The sequence below is a fragment of the Bos grunniens genome, chromosome 7 (assembly GCF_055505025.1).
Source record: "Bos grunniens cultivar Pamir isolate PY7600 chromosome 7, Bosgru_T2T1.0, whole genome shotgun sequence".
Classification (NCBI taxonomy): domain Eukaryota; kingdom Metazoa; phylum Chordata; class Mammalia; order Artiodactyla; family Bovidae; genus Bos; species Bos grunniens.
The window spans coordinates 83,885,944-83,913,426 of record NC_141171.1 but is presented as its reverse complement, the minus strand read 5'-3'; the positions used below and the strand labels follow the sequence as shown (position 1 = coordinate 83,913,426).

General features: G+C 38.5%; 1 protein-coding gene and 1 long non-coding RNA gene across 8 annotated transcripts in view; one reads left to right on the top strand and one right to left on the bottom strand.

The window, feature by feature from the left end:
* The window catches only part of EDIL3 (EGF like and discoidin domains 3), an 805,907-nt gene extending 791,401 nt beyond the window's left edge, over positions 1-14,506 (top strand). For all 6 annotated transcript variants that reach the window (XM_086412886.1, XM_086412888.1, XM_086412884.1 and 3 more), the window contains one exon: positions 11,327-14,506. In XM_086412886.1, the coding sequence (XP_086269012.1) occupies positions 11,327-11,476 (150 nt within the window). In that variant the 3' untranslated portion in view covers positions 11,477-14,506. The remainder of the gene's footprint in view (positions 1-11,326) is intronic.
* The window catches only part of LOC147369907 (uncharacterized), a 230,195-nt gene continuing 212,118 nt past the window's right edge, over positions 9,407-27,483 (bottom strand). Inside the window, exons 3-6 of one of the 2 annotated variants that reach the window (XR_015168085.1) lie at positions 16,056-16,786; positions 12,637-12,702; positions 11,360-11,457; positions 9,407-9,510 (exon numbers count right to left, since the gene is read on the bottom strand). This is a non-coding gene — a long non-coding RNA (uncharacterized LOC147369907). Of the gene's footprint in view, positions 9,511-10,259; positions 10,414-11,359; positions 11,458-12,636; positions 12,703-16,055; positions 16,787-27,483 lie in introns of those variants that run through there. The other variant, XR_015168084.1, reaches the window with a different exon arrangement.

Here is a 27,483-nt window from a genome sequence, read left to right as displayed (position 1 = left end):
GAGGAGTGGATACCATTAAGCACTCATTTTACAAAAGGTTTTCTGCTAGTCAGTCATGAGGATCTGATGTCATTATGAAGGGATTTAGTGCTTTTCTAGATATGAGGAGATGCAAGGATTCAGTTCAGTCACTCAGTTGTGTCCAACTCTGCAACCCCATGGACTGCAGCACACCAGGCTTTCCTGTCCATCACCAACTCCCAGAGCTTGGTCAAACTCATGTCCATTGAGTCAGTGATGCCATCCAGCCATCTCATCTTCTGTCATCCCGTTCTCCTCCCTCCTTCAATCTTTCCCAGCATCAGGGTCTTTTCCAGTGAGTCGGTTCTTTGCATCAGGTGGCTGAAGTATTATTGGAGTTTCCATTTCAGCATCAGTCCTTTCAATGAATGTTCAGGACTGATTTCCTTTAGGATGGACTGGTTGGATCTCCTTGCAGTCCAGGAGACTCTCAAGAGTCTTCTTCAATACCACAGTTCAAAAATAACAATGCAAGGATTGGGGTCATAAAATCTGTTCCTGAAAATATCCAACTATCCAAAGACCTGTCCCACCAGATTCCCTGGAGCACAGAATGCCTCACTCCACCCTGAACTCCCTCAGTGGGTGTTGAAGGTCAACAGCTCAGCGGCACAGGGTTCAGTCTCCACAGAGGCAGATAGCAAATGCCCTTGTTTTCCAATCATTGGCAGTGCTCTTGGCAAGTGCCAATTTGTAGTTGACAGGGCCCCCTTGTGGTCATAAATTCAACCATATTTGGGGAGGCATTTTATGACCATCTTGTCCCATATTCCCAGAACAGTTCATTCCCAGTTCTGAAGAAGGTTTTTTGCTGATAGTCCAGTAATAGCACATTGAGTGGCCTAAGTCTTAAGAGTTACAGATCTCTGGACACCTGTCTTCTAGTTATGGTCCAGGAAAATATTCCCTCTCGTTGCATCTTCCCATATCTAGAGTTACACAATCATTAATTGTGTAATCATTAATAATCTAGAGTTATTACAATCATTGATCACATATCAAAGTATACATTCGATCAACTGCTTTAAGTCTAGTCATCATTATTTTTGTTGGAGGCTCAGTCATACACTCGGTAATACAAGACAATAATCTTATAAAACAGGCAAAATGCAAATTAACATTAGTGGAATTGTAAATATTTCAGCCATGAGCCTCCCACACCAAACCAGTTTTTTTTTTTGTTTTTTTTTTAAGATCATCAAGACCAGGGAAATGGTCACTTAAGGCAGAAATCTGATTTTTCATATGGTTCATCAAATGTGTTACATTAAAGGATTCATCAGGTATGAAAACACAACGTTCAGTTTGAATTGTGGCACAGGTGCCCCCTGAGGTGCCAAAAGGATGTCAAGGGACATGCAGTTTCGTAGCACTGCCTTTCTCATTATGCAGACCTCAGAGTTCAATAGGCTAATAGCCTGGTTACCATCATTTAAAGCTTGTTGAGTGAAAGTTGTTAAGGCTCGCCTCGATATGGCCAATTACATCCTCCAATCTCATTGAAGGCACACACACACATTAAAAAAAAAAAAAAAGCTGCTAAATGGTCATATCAGTAGAATACAAATCTTTTGATCCATTAGACTCATATCAATGGTAGATTGGTTGAGATTACCTCTAATTTGTTAACGTGTATAACCTTAAGTTCATGGCTACACCTTCTAATCCATCTCTGTAGATACCAAGGCCATAAATTAGTACAACAAATCCACTGAGTTCCATACCAATCACTGTCTCTAAGGGTAAGGTTCATAAAATACCCAGCCTATGTGTGTTAGTCACTCAGTCATGCCAACTCCTTGTGACCCCATGGATTGTAGCCCACCAGGCTCCTCTGTCCATGGAGTGGGTAGCCATTTCCTTCTCCAGGGGATCTTCTTGACCCAGGGATTGAACCCAGGTCTCCTGCCTTGCAGGCAGACTCTTTACCGTCTGAACCACCCCACAAATCCTCTTTCTAAGGGTAATAATAGGCATAGTTCATAAAGTACCCAGCCTAGTTTCGTAATATTACTAGGTTGATCATTCTTTGTATGATTTAATTGTTCCCAACGTAGAGGAGCTTTTAAACTTAAATGGTGATAGCTTGGTGTCAACCATATAGATCCATCCCATAATTATGGGAGTTTTCCTTTTACTAGACAAGAAGTTACAGTGTTTTGGTTGAGACTTAGCTTATCACTCTGATTGAGTTTGAATGACCCTAAGAGAAAACTTAAATAAATGGCCAGGGTCAGAGCAGGTATTATTAATTGGCCTGGTGAGAGGATCTCATCTAGTAACATGAATAGACAGAAAAGGACTGAACACTCTTCTAAAATAAGTTTCCTAGTGGGTATCCAATCAGAACCCTGGAGGGGAGAAATCTATCAAGGCAACCCAGAAATACTAGATACAAGTAACTGGCCACAACCCAACAATTGGATTGAGTTGTAAACTAGCATAGAATCGTGTCCATGATAGAAAACATTTGATGGATATGCAAAGATCCAAGAAATTAAAAAAAAAACAACAACATTATAAATGATCATACAAATCAGGTCTAGCATCTTGGGCAAGCTGTCTACCTCTGATGTCATTTTGTTCTCATCCCAGTATAGTGCAGTTTCCTCTGAGCATTGTTTTAAGGTGAGTTTGAGGTCAGCAGGCCTCTCTATAGACCAGTCCAGTGTAGGGGCCTTTGGAAGTAGGAGTTAATCCAAGAGTCAGTTTCCCTTCAGTTTCACTGTGCATGAGACAGTTAAAAGAGTACCTCATAAAAAGGTTTTTCTATCCACGTTGGAGATAGTTTCTTAAATTATGTCTTTTTCCAGTCTTGGTTGTAGTTCATGAGGCATCTGCTCATCATCCAGATAGATTACTGGGCTAAGCTTCAGAAATAAACTTAGAATGTTCTTTAATAATTCAATTAAATTTTACATTAAAATACCTTAACAGAAAATAAGTATTCAAGAAATGAGTCTTAGACCTCCATTAACAAACTGGGATTTAACATTCATTGAAATATCTTTTTCTCCCTAAAATTATTTTCATTTTTACCAAATAGGCCTGTTTGTGAAATCGGTTTGGTCTCAATAAATTTGGCCTGATTATTTATATAATCATAATTGATCATAGACTTTTTGCTGAAACTTTCATAGAGTCTCACACTGAACTTTTATTTTTTTTTCTTTTTTTTTTTTAATTTTATTTTATTTTTAAACTTTACATAATTGTATTAGTTTTGCCAAATATCAAAATGAATCTGCCACAGGCATACATGTGTTCCCCATCCTGAACCCTCCTCCCTCCTCCCTCCCCACACCATCCCTCTGGGTCGTCCCAGTGCTCCAGCCCCAAGCATCCAGTATCGCGCATCGAACTTGGACTGGCAACTCGTTTCTTGCATGATATTCTACATGTTTCAATGTCACTTTCCCAAATCTTCCCACCCTCTCCCTCTCCCACAGAGTCCATAAGACTGTTCTATACATCAGTGTCTCTTTTGCTGTCTCGTACACCAGGTTATTGTTACCATCTTTCTAAATTCCATATATATGCGTTAGTATACTGTATTTCTGTTTTTCCTTCTGGCTTACTTCACTCTGTATAATAGGCTCCAGTTTCATCCACCTCATTAGAACTGATTCAAATGTATTCTTTTTAATGGCTGAGTAATACTCCATTGTGTATATGTACCACAGCTTTCTTATCCATTCATCTGCTGATGGACATCTAGGTTGCTTCCATGTCCTGGCTATTATAAACAGTGCTGCGATGAACATTGGGGTACACGTGTCTCTTTCCCTTCTGGTTTCCTCAGTGTGTATGCCCAGCAGTGGGATTGCTGGATCATAAGGCAGTTCTATTTCCAGTTTTTTAAGGAATCTCCACACTGTTCTCCATAGTGGCTGTACTAGTTTGCATTCCCACCAACAAATAAAACCTTTCAGGGCTAGGAAAATCACACCAAAGGCTTATCACAGATTTTGCCTAACAGTGAAGTCCTCCCTTTCTCAAGGTCTCCAAAATCCCTTGAGATTTCTGTACCTGTTTGTGAGATAACCTCCCTAACTGATCTGATAAAGTTATTGGAAACTCTTGGTTTACAATCTCTGGACGGGCCAGATAGAGAGAAAAAAATAAATGTTTCAATTTGTTTATAAAGTATAGTTTTTTGAAAGTGAAAGTGAGGTCGCTCAGTCATGTCCGACTCTTTGCAACCCCATGGACTGTAGCCTACCAGGCTCCTCTGTCCATGGGATTTTCCAAGCAATAGTACTGGAGTGGATTGCCATTTCCTTCTCCAGGGGATCTTCCCGACCCAGGGATCAAACCCAGGTCTCCCACATTGTAGACAGACACTTTACTGTCTGAGCCACCAGGGAAGTTTTTTGAAAGTACTGCCATAATAGTCTGAGGGGAAGGTTTTTCTTTCACCTGGAAAACATAGACTCAAACCAGTAATTTTTATGATAGAAACCATAAAAGTTATAAACATATTTGCCAGTTCATTCAGTCCTTTTGTTAACCTCTGTGAAGTTATCAGTTTTCCATTAGAATCCTTTCATTTCTTACCCAGTTCAGAAACTTGTATTTATCTAAAAGTCCTTTCTAGAAGCTTCTTGAAGATACTATGATACTAACTAGAATTATGACTGATAAAATTCCGATATGTCTGGGTAAAATGTTAAGAACTCTATGATATTAACTAGGTACTAACTAGATACTAACTAGATGCTATGATACTAACTAGAATTATGACTGACAACATTTTACCCAGACGTATCAGATACTATGATATGCTATGATACTAACTAGAATTATGACTGATAACATTTTACCCAGATATATCGGAATTTTAAGAACTCCATATAGTTTCTAGGATATCTATATTAGTAACATTTACCATACAATATAAGCCAAGATTTATTACTCACTTGACAGTGTGTGTTGTGTGCTTAGTCACTCAGTCATGTCCGAATCTTTGCAACCCCATGAACTGTATGTAGCCTGCCAAGCTCCTCTGTCCATGGGGATTCTCCAGGCAAGAATACAGGAGTGGGTAACCTTTCCCTTCTCCAGGGCATCTTCCCAACCCAGGGATTGAACCCAGGTCAACTGCATTGTAGGCAGATTCTTTAAGGACTGACTTGACAATACTTCCCATGTAATTCTGCATACAAAATGAACCTAATTAGTGTCATATCTCTTCAAGGAGCATCCCAAAGGTAGCTAGAAGTCAAAAGTGCTATATTAGAATGATTTAGGAAGTTTTGTCAACAAATGTCAAAAAGGTTTAGAACACTCAGATAGGATTAAAGGTCATTGTGAAACAATAGCTATTCACTTAGTCAATGTAACAATAAAGGATTTCAGAGGCAATATAGAACTAATCATCTATTATCAGAGGCAGTTCAACATCTGAAGAAAGCATGTGCCCTTAACAGAGAGAAAAACCAAATTCAAGTTTTTGTACCAGCTTGCATTTAAATTCATTTAAAGGTAAACTTAATTAAATTTATTTTAAACTTAGTCCTAGTAGTAGTAGTGAAAGTCACTCAGTCGTGTCCGACTCTTGCGACCCCATGGACTGTAACCTGCCAGGCTCCTCTGTCAGTGGGATTCTCCAGGCAAGAATACTGGAGTGGGTTGCTATTTCCTTCTCCAGGGGATCTTCCTGACCCAGGAATCGAACCCAGGTCTCCTGAATTGCAGGCAGGTTCTTTACTGACTGAGGTATGCTGCTAACCATGCACAAAACTCTTTTCTCAGGGTCCACTTTCCACAAACCTTATCACTTTCTGTATCGGTTACTCTGTTCTCCCATTCTGAAACAGCCACCTGTAAATCAGACCTACTTCCTTTTCCCTCAAAAAATGCAATTCCATTCCTCATACCTTCTTTACTGAAAACTACACATCCTACTTTCCTTAAGCAAACAAGAACTGACCCTTATATTAGCATTCTATAGAGTGGTAAGCATAAATACCAGTAACAATTTCTAAAAACATTTGATTTCTTACAGAGAACATCTTAGGATGACACAAAACATTATTCATTAAGAGTCCCAAATCTCCTTAGTTTCTCTGTAAAAGAAAATTAATGTTCAGTAATAAATATTTCAAAATCTTATTTTATTTGGAAATGATCTAGCTATTCAATAGACTTCCAACACTTAGTTTAGCATAACCCTTACAAATTCAAGTTACCTTAATCTGGAGAAACTATTTTAGACAGACATTACTAAAGTGTAATTATTCTTAATAGAGTTTGTCTAAAAGATACATATATCATTTACATTTACATTATATATATTATATATATATAATATATATATAATATATAATATATAATATAATATAATATATTTACATATATCATTTACATTATTTTCTGAAGTTTCCTCACTCAAGGTACTTTTCCTTGCTGACAAACTTGTAACAGATATAATAATATTTAACGTATTAAACCTAGGCACAATGAAAATATGCTTCATGTTAATATAGTATATATAGTATATTATATAGTATATATATATATAATATATATATATATTATATATATATATAATATATATAATATATATTATAATATATATATATACTATATAATATAATATAATATATTATATTATAATATAATAATATATATAGTATATATAATATAGTATATTATATAGTATATATAATATAGAAATGTCTATATTAGGTCAACAAACAAACAATAATACCAGGTATTTAATACTGAATATTTCCCAATTCACATGAACCTGAAATTCATTTAGGTTTAATTTCTCTTATATTTAGAATTGTTTGATTTGTAAGTGCTTACTTTTCTTTAGGCCAATTAGAGCTTATTTACAAACCAATCTCAGCAATCTTATCCAAAAACAAAGACACACACTGAGACCATAAGCAGACATATGTCCAAATAGACACAAAAGAGATCTCAGCTTTGTTTTCCAAACTTAGTTATAAATCAGATATCACAATACAAAACTCACTACTTGTTAACAACAGTTGGAATAAGAAGATTTTTTAAAGGCTTTGATCCCTTTTCTCTTTTGGTTTCAAGAATTAGAGATTGTTTAGATAAGATAAGGGCTTCCCTGGTGGCTCAGATGGTAAAGAATCTGCCTGCAATGTGGGATCCCTGGTCCAGAAGATCCTCTGGAGGAGGAAATGGCAACCCACTCCAGTATTCTTGCCTGGAGAATTCTATGGACAGAGAAGCCTGGCAGGCAAAGAGTCGGACACCACTGAACAACTAACATGACTGCACTAGATAAATGATCCAGAGACCTCTTGTCTCAATGCATAAGAAGAGTTCATTCCTTAGGGCAAGAATTCTTAAAGAGATTTTTTTTTTTTTCTTCAAACTTTCTCTGAAGTCTTCAATACACTGTCAAAAATCATATTTTTCCATGGTCATAGTTTTATAGCCAACATTCAGATAGATAGTGCTCAAATTGACCCTGATAACAAGGGCCAATAACAAGATTAGCCTCAGCTGGGAGTGTCCCTATGGGGAAGTAGGGGGTCTTTAATTTGATCAGACCCAGGCTGTTGATTATAGGAGAAAGTCCTGGACATAAGGGAACTTCGATCCATTTTCCTATCCTGTGTCAATAAAGATCTAATATTTTTAGGCCATTTTCCTTGTCCTTGGATCATAGCTGTAGGTTGACAAGTCATTTAAAACATTTTTTCCAAGGGGTACCCAGGTGGAGTGTAGAACCTTAGAAGAAGGTCTTCCCATATTAGCTTGAGCAGTTTGTACCAGATGTCTGTGTGTTCAAACCAAACCAACAAAACCAAACCAGCACCTTACCAGCTGGGAGTCACACTCTAAATAAAGCAGAAGGCATAGTGATGCCCATAAATCAGAAATCAAGTGGCATAAATGTCAAATGTGACTTCCCAGTCCCACTAGACCTGCAACTTGGCAGAGTCAGTGCTTGCTAAGTCACTTCAGTCGTGTCCAACTCTGTTCAACCCCATAGACAGCAGCCCACCAGGCTCCCCCGTCCCTGGGATTCTCCAGGCAAGAACACTGGAGTGGGTTGCCATTTCCTTCTCCAATGCAGGAAAGTGAAAAGTGAAGTTGCTCAGTCGTGTCCAACACTTAGCGACCCCATGGACTGCAGCCTACCAGGCTCCTCCGCCCATGGGATTTTCCAGGCAAGAGTACTGGAGTGGGGTGCCATTACCTTCTCCAGCGTCAGTGCTAGCAGCCATTTTTTAGCTCTGATATAACTTCAAGCAATTTCTTGTTTGTTTCCTACAAAGAAGTTACTGTATTGTTTCCTCTTTTAGAAACTTCTAGATAACCAATAAAAGCAAGCATGGCTGGCCTTTTCTAATCATGCATGAAAAATATCAATTTTGGAATATCAAAAGAGCCCCATTTTGGCCATTTTAGGTTGAGATCTCTTTTAGTATAATTTCTCCAACTAAGTAGGTACTTGCAAGTATGAGTTCTGCACGTACTGTGCATGAATCTGGCTGGAGTGTAAGTCAGAGGTGGGCTTTCTGATGCCCCTGTTTTCTGTTTTTGAGAGATTTTGTTTCCCATATTAAGTTGAGTTAGTCAGGGATAAAAATCACTAGTGAAATTGTGTAGTGGGCCTGTGTGCTGCTTGTGAGCTTAACTCCTTCAGGAGTCACCCCAGAGTCATTTCAGCCCATCTTACGTGGCTCAGATTCTGCCTCTGGCAATCTAAGACCACCATGGCTTCTCAGGTCGCTGAATGGCCAGTTCTTATCTGTGACCCTGGGGTGAGCAAGTGTTTTAATTAATGAGTGGATTTCCCTGTGGGACCACTGCATGGGAGGAGGACTAGGCAGCCACCACTCCGGTAAATTTCTGTCACCTGAGAACACCGAAACCTGCCGGGAGGAGTATTATCACTTTTCTTCAGAGCAAAGCTCTCATATATTCTCCTCGCTTTTATCCTGACAAATTCTATAAAGGCAGTTGATTTGAGGGAAAGTGTCAGATCCGCCTCTTACCTAACCACTCAACAAAACCACTCAGTCCCATACAACGGAGCGACTTCAGTCAAGACCCAGGTACTCCTTGATCTTTTTCAATCCAGCCCCCACCACCAGTACCTTTCCACCGGGTGGGTAATTCCCCTGGCATCTTTCAGCGGGAGCCCCACCCAGTACCTTTCCACTGGGTGGAAATTTCTCGTGGTCTTCCAACCGAGCCCAACTCAGTGTCTAGCTCTTGGGTGGCTATGCCCTGAATGTTTCACCCACCCCCAGTATCTTTCCAACTGGGAGGGGGCAGGTTACCTGCTCCACCACCAAATAAAACTCAGAATCTCAACCAATACAGGAGATTCAAGAACCAGAAGAGACTTACCCAAGTTCATCTGCATTCCCTGAGGAGGTAGATGGGCTCAGGGTGCCGCAGCTGGTACCAAAGTTCCAGTTCTTCACGGGGTTCAGACAAAGGAAGGAATTTCACTCTGGGTCACTTTAGCGGTTGTCATACTGTCGACTAAAAATATGACAACTTGAGAGTTACGAGTTAAGTTTTTTGGGGGGCAAAATGAGGACTGCAGCCTGGGAAGCAGCACCTCAGAGATTTCTGAGAGACTGCTCCAAAGACACAGTGAGGGAAGGTCATCGTTAAGGTTTTGGTGAAGGGGGAGTTCAGTACCTTTAAGCACTCATTTTACAAAAGGTTTTCTGCTAGTCGGGAGGATCTGATGTCATCATGAAGGGACTTCGTGCTTTTCTAGATATGAGGAGGTACCAGGATTGGGGTCATAAAATCTGTTCCTGAAAATATCCAACAATCCAAAGACCTGTGCCACCAGATTCCCTGGAGCACAGAGTGCCTCTCTCCACCCTGAACTCCCTCAGTGGGTGTTGAAGGTCAACAGCTCAGCAGCACAGGGTTCAGTCTCTGCAGAGGCCGTTGGCAAATGCCCTTGCTGTTCAGTCGTTGGCGATGCTCTTGGCCAGTGCCAATTTGCAGTTGACATTTTGTATTACTGTGGTGTCCATTGTAACTTTTCCTTTTCAATTTCCAAGTGCTCACAGCACAAGTAAGCACATGGGAAAACCTCAGTTATTCATGCCATGTACCACTACTCCATGCTGTACCAACCAGCTGCTAATTTTGTTTTGTTTCTTTCTGAAGCAAGCACATCTCAAAGTTTACTATTATAAAAGCCTTCTGGGAGAAAAATAGACATACAAAGTTCAAAAATCTTTGAAACAAAAGAAAGAAGAACAAAGTCATGCAATGCCCTGTATCAGGACACTATAGGTCACAGTGATCTCAAGAGTATTGTATGGATCTAGGAATTAATACAGAAGGCAAAAAAAAAAAAAAAAGTATCTTAAAAATAGCATTGATTGGAGTTATCTCTTGATACTGGGTTGATTTTGTTCTCTAGGGGAGAAATGAACAAATGACACTGTGATAGAGACCATTATGTGCACCAGATATCCACGTGCTCCTCTCCATTTCCCAACATCCTTTGCAATTTGGCTGAGGTCATATAATTAGTTAAGGTCAATGCAATGTATCCAGAAATGATTTAAGCTGCTTCCATACCTTGGGTTTTTTTAAAAACACCCTGTATAATCTCACAGCTCTTTCCTGTTGCCCATTGTGAATGTGAATGCTGCATTTTTCAGATGCTAGCTAAAATTTGCAACAGCCTGGATCTCTGAATCACTCTTTAGAAGAGACCACCTTCAGCAAGCTGCCTGACCAACAGCCTGTGCCAGAAGCAAAAAATAAATACCTGTTGCATTAAAAAAAAAAAAAAAAAAAAGATCTTTTTAAAACACATAAAAATGATAAATCTATGTATTCCTGCTTCAGAAAACCAATTTTCAACTTATTTAACTCTTTAAATATTCCTTGCCTGTGTTGCATGCAGGTTGCTTCAGTCATGTCTGACTCTTTTCAACCCTATGGACTGTAGCCCTCTAGGTTCCTTTGCAACTGTATGGACTGTAACCTTCTAGGTTCCTCTGTCCATGGAATTCTGCAGGCAAGAATACTGGAGTGGGTTGCTGTGCCCTCCTCCAGGGGATCTTCCCCACCCAGGGACCAAACCTGCGTCTCTGACTTCTGCACTGGCAGGCGGGTTCTTTACCACTAGCATCACCTGGGAAGCTCATGCATCACCCATTCAGTTTTAAAATGATCATTAAGAAAGCAGCAGCAGTGTGTTTTAAAAAACATGGTTATCAGACCTCACATGTGGCGAGGGGAAATCCAAACAAGAAAATAATAAAAATAACTCCCAAGAAAAGGAAGGCCAAATGATTAATAGTCTGTTCTTCTTTACTAGGTTTTCCAGGGCAATTTTGACAATGATACTCACAGAAAAAACGTCATTGATCCTCCCATCTATGCACGGCACATAAGGATCCTTCCTTGGTCCTGGTACGGGAGGATCACACTGAGGTCGGAGCTGTTGGGCTGCACAGAGGAAGAGTGAAGACACGTCACAGGCCTCCTCTCTATTTTCCTGAAGTATCTCCATGGAATGAACTCTGCAAAATCTATAGGAAACTGAACAGGATTTTACATGAAAAGTGCTCAAATTATGGTAGGCCACTAACTGTCTTCTTAAGGAGGTCTAAGCCTGCCTTTTCAATGGTTTAATTTGATTTTTATCATTTAAATTCCTTAAGCAACATCACATTAACTGTGAATTCGTTTTTTCATTGTTTTCTTATTTATACTGGTTGAAATGCATTAGGCAAAGAAAGTAGCACTCTTGATAGCAAGGGTAAAACAATCTTATAGTTATCAAATAAAAGCAAGAGTTGTCAGAGCTTTCATGATCAATACTGAACTTATAAAAAGAATACTGCAATGTTAGCAATAAGTTTTGTCCTTCTGTAATGAGTCTATATTATCCTAAGTATTTCCCGGTGCCTACCAAACACTGTCAGTGTTTGTAATCGAATTTTGAAGATGAATCTGTAACATGCAGTACTAATTGATATTATAATTTTCATTTGACTTTTATTTCTAATCAGAGATTATATGATCTTACTTTCTGTGCTATTCTATATTCTATATATTATATACTGCCTGAATAAGTTCATATTTTTCCCAGTTGATTTTTGTCCTATTTTTTGCCTAAAAAAGTATGCTTGTGTATATATATATATATATATATGTGCCCATATACACACACACACGTATACATGTGAAACAGGATTGAGTATCAGTAGATTGAGCATATTTAATATCAGTAGATTAAATCTGCAATTCTTTTGTTTTTGAAGGAAGCTATAACTATGTAATCTTCAAATACTTCCTTAATTAAAGACCCCAGTACTATCATCTTGCAAAATAAACAGCAAAATCCCATTATGTTTCTTTAAAGCAAAATTTAAATCTTTGTTTTGATGGTATTTACGAATAGTCTTATCTTCACTTTAAAATAATAGAATAATTATTTGTCTATTTTAAAAAAATTTTAGCAAATATTGACATAGTACTGCATAACTTGGCCAAGCATACTCGTCATTTCTTTGTTCATTTCTGCATTTCCTGTGAAACTAGAATTTTATTGAGGTTTGAAACTGGTGATGGTTTCTCAGGAAAGCACAATGTGTAGATATTTGTGAGGAGAAAAGTACTTACTAATGGCAAAGTAGTCAACCATTTTCAAGGTAAAAATTGATTTCTATTTATTTTGCTTCAAAGGTCCTGAAAAAATAAGCAATTATCATAACGATTTGTTATTGATAATGGAGGTTTCATTGACATTCTCACAAATTAAAGTTCTCACTGCCTCCATGAAAGTCCTCAACATCTAATTTATAAGCTTTACTAGTGTTTGTTTTATTAAGGCTTAGACACGGAATTATTGGAGTTTTAAATTAAGGGTTCTGGAAAAGAAAGTATGGTATGTGTACAAAGCTTTGAGGTCCTGTGCAACACTAAGTTGTTTTTTTTTTTTTCGTTATTATTTGTGCTGCATTACAAAACCCACTAGACTGTTACTGTCTTGTCTATGTGTTAACAGCAATTTCTTGATGATGTATATATAGAGTGGTCTTCAATCATAGTGATGATTTATAAAGAGAAAGTCAATCATAATGGCATTTTTAATAAAAGCAAAATTAGGACTGGCTGGCCACATATTTGTCCTATGCCTACATGCTTTCTACTTCAGACTCTTATTGTAAAATTGTTAATTTGAAGCATCTGAAATGGTGATCAGTTTTTAGCATATTAAAGAAAAAGCGCTGCCATGTCATCAATAACATCTTCTTAGGATAGCTTTAAATTAGGAATGTAACTATATTTAGTTTACTAAATTGTAAGATCATATCACAAATAAATACTTTGGGTCAAAGGTATATACACATTTACTCTGTAGCCAACGGCCCTTATGTCTTTAAAGATTTACTGTCCCGCCGAACTCTCCCTTGTAGGTTATGCACAATTCTTGATTCTCTACAGAGTGTATTTTTAAAGTTATGAGTAATTTTTTGCAATGATTTACTTTCTCAGAATTATTCATTGCTTCTTATGATGTTTTATTTTATTGGTAGTTTTTTCAAAAAAAAATATTTTCAAAGAGTTTGCTAAAAGGTTGCTACCTTTTATTAGAAATACATAGAAATGGCTTTTGTGCATTTTCTCTCTTCTGTATATGCTTTTCACCAACATGGAATATCTCTTTAACCCACAATGCCCCAGATTAATGACAATAAAGAGATTCCCTGTAGAAATGTATTGTGAGGTAGTATATAGCTTTTGTGTAATTTCTATCAATGACATTAAAGTGAAGCAGATTTATTCTGTTTAAATTCACAGTAAAACAAGTAAAACCTCATAAGCACAAGGCACAGAAGATCACCTAGCCTTCACCATGAGTAACTCTAACATGCTAATTTTATAATCTATTAAATTATAATTTTAAACATTTCCAGTATATCTTATTAAAAGCATTTATCATAATCACTAATTCTAGTTTTAGGGTTGACTTTCTCTTTCTGAATGGCTTCATAAAGGTTTATGTGAATTTTGAAGACTTAAGGTACTAATGATTGTATCTTTGCTAATCAACAAAATATGAAATATAATATTCATTGCTGGCGTCTGATGTGTCAGTAAGTACAGAAATAAGTAAGATACAAATAACCTTTGCAAACTTTCAAGCTGTGTAATATTCCAATGTTGGGTTTTTTCTTTGTAATATATACTTAAATCATGTAGGATGTTGTAAAAGCAGTATGACCTTGTCTAGTCTTCAAAGTTAAAATAAACTTTTGAAAATCTGGGATACTATTGAAGCAGTTGTAATCAAACACATTTGTAAGAACACACAAATTGTCTGAATGTGAATACGCACTACTCTTAACTACATGCTGGTTTACTTTCTCTTTGTACAGGAAAATTAAAGAAGTACAGAAAAAGGAAATCAAAATAGCCTTCAAATGTACATTGATATCTGCCAAATTGGCCTTTCCAAAATTATTAAAATTTGTGCATTTCTCCTGCTTTTAGCTGTGGAAATTTTATTGGAATACTAATAACCCAAAGTCATTTTTTTTTGCCTCATGCATAATTAAAGTCTTGTGCTCCAGGATTGATCTGTCCACTGGTAAGCAGATGCTATTGCTGGTATTTCTATTGGTTTTAAGTACATGATTCTCAGGCATATAATGAAGAGATCTAGTCAATAGTAAGCTATCATACAAATGCTATTAATATATCTATCTGTGTAATTCTAGCTTCCGCTTAAAGAAAATCATAACACTTGGATTCTTCATAAACCCTGTTTCACCTTCTCTGAAAGTCACTGGTAAATAGTCTGAGAACTTCCTACTTTTTAGATATTTTAAGATTCAAAAAATTTAGGGGGAAAAAAACTTGAGATATTAAACATTGACTCCTTAGTCTCAACTTTAATGAATGAACTATCAGCTTCAATGAATCTGATAGTTACATACTAGCTTATTATATATGTTTATGTATCCATACATGTTCCTATTTAACTGCATTTTAATATGAATGGTTCAGTGGGGTTCCATTGCTTGCCTGATTTTCACAAACCCAATGTGTTTAAATATAAGCAATTATACATATTTTTCAATAAGGCCAATAAAAATTACGACAACATCTATAGAGGGTAAAATTCAACATCTATACCTTATAACGGAGAATGCAATGGCACCCCACTCCAGTACTCTTTCTTGGAAAATCCCATGGACGGAGGAGCCTGGTAGGCTGCAGTCCATGGGGCTGCTAAGAGTCAGACACGACTGAGCGACTTCACTTTCACTTTTCACTTTCATGCATTGGAGAAGGAAATGGCAGCCCACTCCAGTGTTCTTGTCTGGAGAATCCCAGGGACGGGGGAGCCTGGTGGGCTGCCGTCTATGGGGTCGCACAGAGTCAGACACGACTGAAGTGACTTAGCGTAGCATAGCATATCTTATAAAATTCTGTGATAACAGAATAATTATTCAACAAAAAATTTTCTACTATGAGACTTTTGAAATTACTGGTTCAAGAACATTTTCAGGGCAGAAAGTCTGATCATACTGAAGTTTGACTTGAAAAATCTACTAAGAATAGCTTCATGAATGAAAATATTCCCTCTATATAACATAAAATTTTAAAACAACCAACACTTCAGCTTTGAGTACATGATTTTAATATTTTGGTAAAGAAACATTAATTTTTACTGTTAGAAATGCCATACTCTCTCTCTTCCCAAATGCTAGTTTGAAATAATATTAACAATAGAGGTAGTATGTTATTTATGAAAAATATTGTCACAAAGGTTCCTTTGAGATGCAAAAGAATCCAGCGGAGGATTAAACCACTTTGCTAGCTGAGAAATATCTGACCTTGAAAGAGAATGCATTGTCATTTGTCTTTACAAAGAAAGAATACCAAGTGTAGGTAGCAATTTTTCCATTGGTTTTGAAAAGGAGCTTGGATTCCTTGACTCTACCGCCACCGTAAGAGGCTATAATTCACATTGGATGTTTCAACACTTCCACCAAATAAAGTATTTTCCACAGTAGGCAAGGAGCACTTACTTAGAGTTATTTCTGTTAGGTGAATTTGGTAGCAGAAATGGGAAAACATTTTTGGAAAACACTCCTCAGTTAGTTGTTTTTGCATATCTTGGCAGGAGTTGATTGAGCCATTTGAAAACATTAATGCTGTGGAAATATGGCATAGAGTGTCAGCAAATGGTCACCACATGACATGATTAAGCATTGCGTATGGTGATTGACTCTAATTTAATTTAATTTTACCGTCCTCAAGGGTATGAACCACACTCTTCCGTATTTTCCATATTTATGTAAAATCCCCATAGAACCATACATATGCTCACATATAAATGTGTTAATAATGATGATGAATGGCGACATAAGCTCAACCTGCTGCCACCTGGGAAAGAAGTAGAGGCAGTGAGACCGGTGGTGCATTCAAACAATGTATCCCCCACAGCCTCTGTGGGAGCGGCTTTGGGAAACTTCCCTAGGCATCAGGCCAAAACGCCATAGAGGATTAACAGGAAGACAACTGGAAGTGGTCTCCATGCCTGAGAGAGAAGGAGTGCTTTTGGTGATAAATTACTTAAGTGACCAATTACACATAGCTTTACCCATATTTTATAATTTTCCCACTTTTTAGAATTTTAAAGATAAAATTAAAAAAAAAAAGACTTGCCTTTCAGGAAGACAACCATAGCGGCCCAGCACCTGTGGCAGAGAGAATTCATACAGCACTTCTCAAGGCTAATAGTGGTTTCCACCTCAGCCTGGGAAAGAATTGAACAGAGGTTAAAGACGGTATATTACAAAGTAAGCACTAAAGAATCAACTCCAAGAGTTTAATTTCCTCAGTTCTCAAGTTTCTTAGATAATGACAGATATTTTTTAAAAAAACAGTAGAAGCATCCTGCTGTGATCAGAAGTCCGTATGCTGGACTCCTCACCCCCAAATGGGATGGTATAGCAGGTGAAGACTTTGGTGTACGGCATTAGGTCATGAGAGTGGAACCCTCATGAACGGGACTAGTACCCTTATAAAAGAGCCTGATTAGAGTTCCCCGCCCCTTCTACCAAGTGAAACACTAGCTGTGAACTTGGAAGCTGACCCTCACCAGAAAGTGACCATGCTGGTATCTTGAACTTGGACTTAGCAGCCTCCAGAACTATGAGCAATGAACTTCTGTTGTTTATAAGTTACCTATCCTACGTTTTGTTATGGCAGCCTTAATGGACTAAGACACATCCCAAAAAGGAATCTGGTTTTAGTGGTATAAATACCTGGATAATCTGCTGGGGATGTGGACTTCTAAACAATAGTAAAATGTTTTTCAGATTTCCAATGAAGATAAATTGGTGGGTTAGGCCCAGTATTTGACTTTTTAAGTAAATACATTACAGGGCGGGTGGGGGAGCAGAATGACTGCATTGTTAAAGTTCTTTCACAAAGCATTATTATTTCAGTTATAATCCTGTGTATATACCTGTTCCTGATCACCATGCTCATTATTTTTCTTCCTCTTATATAGCAGTTGAAGTTTGAAAACCACTGCCGTATGGTCCCTGAATAGCCTTCTAAATGGGTGGCATCTCCTGGCTGCCAGGTATGCTCGGGGCTGAATGTGAGTTTAGAGTCAGGTTTAGATGGATCCTATCAACAGGAGGCTTTTAGGGCCTGGCTGGAGACAGAGAAGGCATGTGGTGCTGGAGGTCTAAGAGATGCTAAGAAAACAAATAAAGATATTACACAGAAAATTGTGTCGTTTTCCTATATGGTGGGCAAAACCCTTTGTCCTTTTCCCCTTAAAATACTTTAATAAATTTGTCTCTCTTTTATTTCATTGTTTATTCTGCTAGGGAAGATGTACCCAGGTGTTGAGTACAGCTCAAAGGTGGGTTTGTAGCATGAGCAGAGGCTGCAAGTGGAGACTTGGCACTTGAGGGGCTAAATATACTGCAGATTTATATATCAATTTGTTTCTGCGAAAAGATATTGATGCTTGGTTTTCTTTTTTTTAAGGATTTTTCTATATTTAAAATGGACTTTAAAACTTCTCTGGCTTAAAGTCCGTAATCTGATCCCTGCCAATACCCTTAATCTAACTTTTTAAGCCTGTCTTTCAGAAACTTACAATTCTGTGCTTGAGAGTTTTCCTACCTAAACCTAGTATCAAAAATACTTATACCTCCAAATGGTAGCATTAGGCTGTATTTCACAACCTGTAAGCTATTGAAATCTTTCACTGGAGATATAAAAACTTTTTTTTCTTTCATAAATAATGCTATGGAAACTACTAAATCAATATTAAGAAAAGATTAACCAACCATTTTAAAAAATCCTTCTTTAAGAGAAATTTAAGAATGATGTAAGTTTCTAAAAATAGAAAGATGAAAGACTCTGACCTTCAGGAGCTCATAGTCTGGAGGGTGGGGGTGTGGGGGAGACAAGGAAGCCAACAGTCATAGTTGGTGCTGTGACATCAATATGCTCAAAAGCAAAGAGAACACAGAACACGAGCACTCACACAAGTAAAGGAAGTATGTGAGGCAAAGCACCCTGGGCAGGGGGGAGGAACATCTGAAATGACATCAGAACTGTCCACTTTAATATTCATGGCCCCTGAAAACTATAATTGACTATTCATGACAATTCTAGGAAGAACTGATTAACATTTCCTTTGTAGAAGAGGAGAAAGAGAAGCTAAAAGAGGTTAAGAGGTTTGCCCAAGGTACACCGCTCTCTGATCTGCACCGAGATCTGATGACATCTCCTTCCCACTGTAATGCCCAAGTCTGAGGCTGTTGAAAATGCATTTCATTACACACTAGTACTTAACAACAGCAATGATTTGCCTCCAGACAGCTGTCATTACTTTGCAACTTCTCATAGTGTCCTGAATAATTGAAGATACTAGTATTAACTTGTAAGGTTTTTGAAATAATTCATTAGTGGATGAGGTGTTGATCATCACATGAATATATGAGGAAAAATCGTCAAATGATGAACAGCTAATGACTACTGTGAGATATTTGATAGCATCGGTTTTTTAAAAGGAGAATAATAAGTCCCAAATGTCAAAGTATCTACTATCCCAAGGCACAATTAATGGCCTGTCTTCATGTGTAATGCATGAGACTGTTAATGTAATAATCAAAACATTTGTATTTAAGAAAATTTTGAGAATAGCTTTCAATATATAAACAGAATCCACAGATATTTTCAATTTTTAAAAAGAATTCCAAATAACATTCAAAAAAAAAAAATAAAACATAAAACCACCTCTTCTTGAGTTCTAGTACCCAATATCTGTGAGTTGCTTGATCAGAAGAGAAGCTAAGTAGTGAACAACATCTTAGAAAATAAAGTATGTCTACTAACCCAATTTAAGGAACCGACATCTTAACAATAAATAGAAGGCATTATCTTTTTCATTCCCTGATGATTTTTCAATTAGTAGAATTAGGGGCTTAACCAGTGACTAATAACCCTGTGCAACTTCATGTAATTAGTAATGAAATTTCTATAACTTGATTTAAATAGTCAATTCTCTGTCAATGTTGCATCAGTGAAGCAGGATAAGCTGAAAGAATCTTAGACAACTGGAACTAAGGGACCATTAACTCTGGTTGTTTAAATGTTTAATTCCCTAGGTTGTATTCATCCAATATCTAAATGTGTTCAAGAAAAAATAGTATAACCTAAGTGAGTTATTTTGGCCACCTCATGCGAAGAGTTGACTCATTGGAAAAGACTCTGATGCTGGGAGGGATTGGGGGCAGGAGGAGAAGGGGACGACAGAGGATGAGATGGCTGGATGGCATCACTGACTCGATGGACAGGAGTCTGAGTGAACTCCAGGAGTTGGTGATGGACAGGGAGGCCTGGCGTGCTGCAATTCATGGGGTCGCAAAGAGTCAGACACGACTGAGCGACTGAACTGAACTGAAGTGAGTTCTTAATAGTTTTAATGACTAATGAAATCTTAACCCCAATATTTGAATTATATCCTTGCTAAAGCTGAAATCATATATTTCTCAAAAATCAGAAAACTGGTAGTTATGGTCTTTTGTGACTACCTTGTTTTTTCCCTTTCACTTCTCTTTAACGTTTTCTTTAAACCTACTCAATATTTTAAATAATCTTCTGAAAATGTTAGACTGGATAAGGTACATTGACTATAATGAAAAGATTATTTATGATCCTTATCTTGTTTATGCTTTTAGTAGGCTTATTTAACAGTAGCACCTATAAGCCTGAAAGATATTCAATCTGTAGTCTAATATGAGTACCTGATTATCTCTAATGCATTTCTGCACGTTAAGTTATTCTGAGTCTTGGTTTTGGGCCAATATTCTTTTCCTTACTATACACATTGTCATATATGTATTCCTATTTTCTTTTTTCAAAACCATTTTCACGGTAAATAATGATTTGAAACCTGTGCTGCAGGCACTCTCTCATCTAAGAAATTTATTTAGAGTCTACTAAAGGCAAAAGGACTCACAAAAATATCAAGTGTGAAATTTATGTCCACAACATTTGTGTATGGCCAAATAGATTGTGCCATGCACAAAGGAGACAGGCCAAGAGATATGAGTGAAGGCTGGTATCTAGCCTCTTTCCCATTTGGCAAGCTCAAACTCTGAGGAAGACCTGTCCACACAAAGTGCCTTTGTGTGTATCACATTCCCGCAAGAGGTGCCTTTGCCAATTTTAATAAGCATCTTATATTCTGAGGGTAGAGGCTTGATTAGTTTCAGTGCCTGACTACCACTTCTATTAAGCCAATCTTCCAGTATAGGAGACTGTTATTATCTTACATTTTTGTAATATGTTTAGCATATTCTACATATTTCCTCTGGAGAAAGGAAGGGCAACCCACTCCAGTATTCTTACCTGGAGAATTCCATGGACAGAGGAGCCTGGCAGGCTACAGTCCATGGGATGACACCCCAGCATAATCTTAAGCATAAAAGTGAAAATTCCAGATTTTGCTTCAGTTTCCTCTCCTCTGTGTTTTAGATCACAAGTTGCACCTAAATTGAGTTTGGAGGTCCTGTTTTCCTAACACTTATTCCTGAATTTAAAAATGGCTAGAATAAGGGAGTGGTCACAATGGCTTCTTTGATAGCTCAGTTGGTGAAGAATACGCCTGTAATGCAGGAGGCCCTGGTTTGATCCCTGGGTTGGGAAGATCCCCTGGAGAAGGGAAAAACTACCAACTCCAGTATTCTGGCCTGGAGAATTCCATGCATTGTATAGTCCATGACATGCAAAGAGTTGGATATGACTGAGCAACTTTCACTTTCACAATGGCAGAGTAGAAAGACCCTGAGTTTACCTCCTCTCATGAGCAAATGAAAACCACAACTATCTGCGGAACAACTATTGATGAAAAAGACTACAAACTACCAGAAGAGATTTTCTGTAACTCAAGACATAAAGAAGGAACTACAAGGAGATGGGTAGGAGGGACAGACCTGTGATATAATCAAATCCCACACCCACCAGGTGGGCACCCCACAAACTGGAGAGTGATTATATTGCAGAGGTTCTCCCACAGGAGTGAGAGTTCTGAGCCCCACATCAGGATCCCCAGCCCAGGGGTCCAGCACAGGGAGGACAAGCCCCCCAGAACATTTGGCTTTGAGGACCAGTGGGGCTTAATTGCAGGAGCCTCATTGGACTGGGGGAGAGACTTCATTCAAAGGGCATCACAACATCCAAGTGCACCAGATCCCAGAAAAAAGGAACAATCTGCTAGGAGCCTGACCAGGGAGGCCAGACCTATCTGCTGGTCTTGGAGAGTCTCCCAGTGAGCTAGGGAGGAGGCTGTGGCTTACCCTAGGGACTTACACAATGGCGGCAGGCATTTTGGGGAGCATTCAAACACATGAATGGTGCTGTTCGTGGCTGCCATCTTGGCTTATCAGCACCAAGACCTGGCCCCACCCAACAGATTGTAGGTGCCAGTGCTGGGATGCCTCAGGCCAAAAAACTTAACTGGATGGGTAGACGGCCCACCCATCAGCAGACAGCCTTCATAAAGACTTTTTGAGTTCACAGCTGCCTCTAGACATGCCCCAAGACCCAGTCCTGCCCACCAGAAGGCTAAGGCCCAGCTTTACTCACCAATGAGCAGGGACCATCCCTCCCCAAGAGGAAGCTGCAGCCATTAGACCAATATCACCCACTAGGGCACATAAGAAGCACAAAAATTATGATCCCAACAACCTGCAGACTGAGCCTGCCAACAGCAAGCTAGACCCCATCCTGGGACTAGCTGGGCCCCGGCCTTGCCCACTAGCAGGCCAACACAACTTTCATGATACCCAGGACTCCAAAGCCAACAGTGTCAGGAACACTGCACCCCCAAAACCAACAGTCTGAAATGAGCCCAGAGACCTGTGGGCCCTGCAGCCAGACTCCAGGAAGCAGCTCTGCCTGCCAGTAGGCACAAACCCCAGAATCTTAGGAACTCTGATTCCATCCTCCGGTGAGCCAGCACTAGTTCCAGAGCCACTAGGGCTCTACAACCAGATATCTCATGACCAGGACCCACTAAACAGCAACCAGCAGCATCCACAGAAGGCAGGGCCTGGCAACCAACTGGACTATGGGCCAACCAAGCCTACCAGACCACCCACACAGTCAGTTAACCACAACAGAAGGACCCATGCAACTCCATGGAGCATACTGCTTGGGTGACGAGAGGGAAGTGAACTGCTAGGATGCATAGGACTTCTCCTATGGAAGGCCACTTCTCCGAAGTTGAGAAATGTAACTAACCTGCCTCATATATAAAAATATGAATAGAAACTTTGATAAAATAAGGCAGCAGAGGCAAATATTTTAGAAAAAGGAACAAGATAAAATCCCAGAAGGACTAAGGGAAGATAGGCAATCTACCCAAGAAAGATTTCAGATTAATGATTGTAAAGATTATCAAAGAACTTGGGAGAAGAATGGATGTACAGAGCAAGAAGTTAGAGTTTTTAATCAGAAACTGTAATAAACAATCAGAGATGAATACAATAAATGAAATGAAAAATGTACTGGAGGAATCAGTAGTGGACTAAAATTTTCAGAAGAAAACATCATAGTCTAATGTGTTATTTAAGGCTGGTGTTTCCTTACTGATTTTCTGGAATAATCTGGATGATATGGGATTTTAAAGTTCCCTAGGTTTATTGTATTTCAGTTGATTCCTCCTTTATGTCTGTTAATATTTGCCTTCTATATTGAGTTCCTCCTATGTTGGAATACATTAAAATATAGTATAATGTTTTATGTACTTTATAAATACATAAAGTACATATGTATTTATCATGCACCATAATCATGTGGCATTTATCCCAGGGATGCAAGGATTTTTCAATATCCACAAATATCAGTGTGACACACAACATTAAAAAAATTGAATAAAAAATCAACCTATTATCTCAATAGGTACAGAAAAAGCTTTTGATAAAATTCAACATCCATTTATGATAAAATCTCTCCAGAAAGTGGGACTAGAGAACATCAGATCAGATCAGTCCCTCAGTCGTGTCCGACTCTTTGCGGCTCCATGAATCGCAGCACGCCAGGCCTCCCTGTCCATCACCAACTCCCAGAGTTCACTCAGACTCACGTCCATCGAAACAGTGATGCCATCCAGCCATCTCATCCTCTGTTGTCCCCTTCTCCTCTTTCCCCCAATCCCTCCCAGCATCAGAGTCTTTTCCAATGAGTCAACTCTGCGCATGAGGTGGCCAAAGTACTGGAGTTTCAGCTTTAGCATCATTCCTTCCAAAGAAATCCCAGGGCTGATCTCCTTCAGAATGGACTAGTTGGATCTTCTTGCAGTCCAAGGGACTCTCAAGAGTCTTCTCCAAAACCACAGTTCAAAAGCATCAATTCTTTGGTGCTCAGCCTTCTTCACAGTCCAACTCTCACATCCATACATGACCACAGGAAAAACCATAGCCTTGACTAGACGAACCTTTGTTGGCAAAGTAATGTCTCTGCTTTTGAATATGCTATCTAGGTTGGTCAGAACTTTCCTTCCAAGGAGTAAGCGTCTTTTAATTTCATGGCTGCAGTCACCATCTGCAGTGATTTTGGAGCCCAGAAAAATAAAGTCTGACACTGTTTCCCCTGTTTCCCCATCTATTTCCCATGAAGTGATGGGACTGGATGCCATGATCTTCGTTTTCTGAATGTTGAGCTTTAAGCCAACTTTTTCAGTCTCCACTTTCACTACCTCAACACAGTAACAGTCATATACAGCAGGCCTACAGCTAGCATCATACTCAATGGTGAGGAAAAGCTGAAAGCATAGCTTCTAAATCTCAAACAAGACAAGGATGCCTGCTTTTGACACTTTTATTTAACATAATTTTCCAAGTCCTTGCCACAGCAATCAGAGAAGAAAAAAAGGGAATCCAAATTGGAAAGGAAGAAGTAAACTATCAAATGTTTGCAGATAAAATGACAACTGCCCAGAGAAAATCCTAAAGACACCACCAGAATACTACTAGGCCTCGTTAATTAATTCAGTAAAGTTGCAGGATATAAATTTAATATACATAAATCTGTTGCATTTCTATACACTAACAAAGAAATGTCAGAGAAATTAAGGAAACAGTCCCACTTACCATCACATCAAAAAGAATGAAATACCTAGAAATAAACCTAACTACAGAGGCAAAAGACCTATACTCTGAAAGCTATAAGATCCAAATAAAAGAAATTGAAGATCACACAAATAGATGGAAAGGTATACTGTGTTCTTGGATTGGAAGAATCACTATTGTTAAAATGGCCATGGTACCCAAAGCAATCTACAGATTCAATGCAGTCCCTATTTATTTATTTTAATTGAAGGATAATTACTTTACAACATTGTGGTGATTTTTGCCATACATCAACATGGCACAGAATAATTTTAAAATTTTTATGGAAAAACAAAAGACCCCAAATAGCCAAAACAATATTACAAAAGAAGAACAGAGCTAGAGTAATCACCTTTTCTGACTTCAGACTTCACTACAAGACTACAGGGATCACAAGAGTATGATACTGATATGAAAAAAGAGACACACGGGTCAGTGGAATAGGACAGAAAGCCCAGAAATAAGCCCACACACTTATGGTCAATTAATCTGGAACAAAGAAGGCAAGAAAATAGAGTGGAGAAAAGATAGGCTCTTTAGCAGTGCTGCTGGGAAAACTGGACAACTGCATGTAAAAGAATGAAATTAGAACATTGTCTAATACCATACACAAAAGATAAAATGTATTAAATACCTAAATGCAGCCGATAATGCAGAGTGAAGTAAGCCAGGAAGAAAAACACCAATACAGTATACTAATGCATATATATGGAATTTAGAAAGATGGTAACAATAACCCTGTATGGGAGACAGCAAAAGAGACACAGATGTATAGAACAGTCTTTTGGACTCTGGGTGGGGAGGAGGGGAACGGGCGGGGGATGATTTGGGAGAATGGCATTGAAACATGTATAATATCATATAAAAATGAATCGCCAGTCCAGTTTTGATGCAAAATACAGGATGCTTGGGGCTGGTGCACTGGGATGACCCAGAGGGATGGTATGGGGAGGGAGGTGGGAGGGGGGTTCAGGATGGGGAACACGTGTACACCTGTGGTGGATTCATGTTGATGTATGGCAAAACCAATACAATATTGTAAAGTAATTAGCCTCTAATTAAAATAAATAAATTTAAAAAATACCTAAATGTAAGATCAAATAGTATAAAACTCATAGAGCAAAACATAGGTATACCTTGCAGCAAAAGCTTTTGGATTAATCTCCTACAGTGAAATTCAGATCAATCACCATTATGTCTACTACTGTGGGCAAGAATACCTTAGAAAAAATGGAGTGGCCTTCATAGTATGAAATGCAGTATTGGGTGCAGTCTCAAAAATGACAGAATGATCTCTGTTCAATATCACAGTGATCCAAGTCTATGCCCCAATCATTAATGCCAAAGAAGCTCAAGTTGAACAGTTCTATGAAGACCTACAAGATCTTCTAGAACACCTAAAAAAAAAAAGTCCCTTTCATCCTTTTTATCATAAGGGACTGGAATGCAAGTAGGAAGTCAAGAGATACCTGGAACAACAGGCAAGTTTGGCCTTGGAGTACAAGATGAAGCAAGGCAAAGGATAACAGAGTTTTGCCAAGAGAACACATTGGTCATAGAAACACCTTTCAACAACACAAAGAGACAACTCTACACATGGACATCACAAGATGGTCAGTACCAAAATCAGACTGTTTATATTCTTTGCAGGAGAGGATGGAGAAGCTCTATACAGTCAGCAAAAACAAGACCTGGAGCTAACTGTGGCTTGGATCATGAGCTCCTTATTGCAAAATTCAGACTTAAATTGAAGAATGTAGGGAAAACCTCTAGACCATTCAGGTATGACCTAAATCAAATCCTTTATGATTATACAGTGGAAGTGACAAATAGATTCAAGGGATTATATCTGATAGACAGAGTGCCTGAAGAACTATGGATGGAGGTTGGTAACATTGTACAGGAGGTAGTGATCAAAAATATCCCCATGAAAAAGAAATGTAAAAAGGCAAAACGGTTGTCTGAGAGGGCTTACAAAGAGCTAAGAAAAGAAGAGAAGTGAAAGGCAAAGGAGAAAATCAAAGATATACCCATCTGAATGCAGAGTTCCAAAGAATAGCAAGGAAAGATAAGAAAACTTTCCTAAGTGAACTATGTAAAGAAATAGAGGAAAACAGTAGAATGGAAAAGACTACAGATCCCGATTTGTAGAAAATCAGGAGATACTAAGGGAACATTTCATGCAAAGATAGGCACAAGAAAGGACAGAAATGGTATGAACCTAACAGAAGCAAAAGATATTAAGAAGCAGTGGCAAAAATACACAATAGAGCTATATGAAAAAGATCTTAATGATCTGGATAACCATGAAAGGGTGATCATTCACCTAGAGACAGACATCCTGGAATGTGAAGTCAAGTGGGCCTTAGGAAGCATCACTATGAACAAAGCTAGTGGAAGTGATGGAATTCCAGTTGAGCAATTTCAAATCCCAGAAGATGATGCTGTGAAACTGCTGCACTCAATATGCCAGCAAATTTGGAAAGCTCAGCAGTGGCCACAGGACTGGAAAACGTCAGTTTTCATTCCAATCCCAAAGAAAGGCAATGAAAAAGAATGTTTAAACTACCAAACATTGCACTTACCTCACACACCTAGCAAAGTAATGCTCAAAATTCTCCAAGCGAGTCTTCAACAGTACGTGAACCAAGAACTTCCAGATCTTCAAGCTGTATTTACATAAGACAGGAATCAAAGATCAAATTGCCAACATCCACTGGATCATAGAAAAAGCAAGAGAGTTCCAGAAAAACATCTACTACTGCTTCACCCACTATGCTAAAAAGTCTTGGACTAACTGAGGAATATT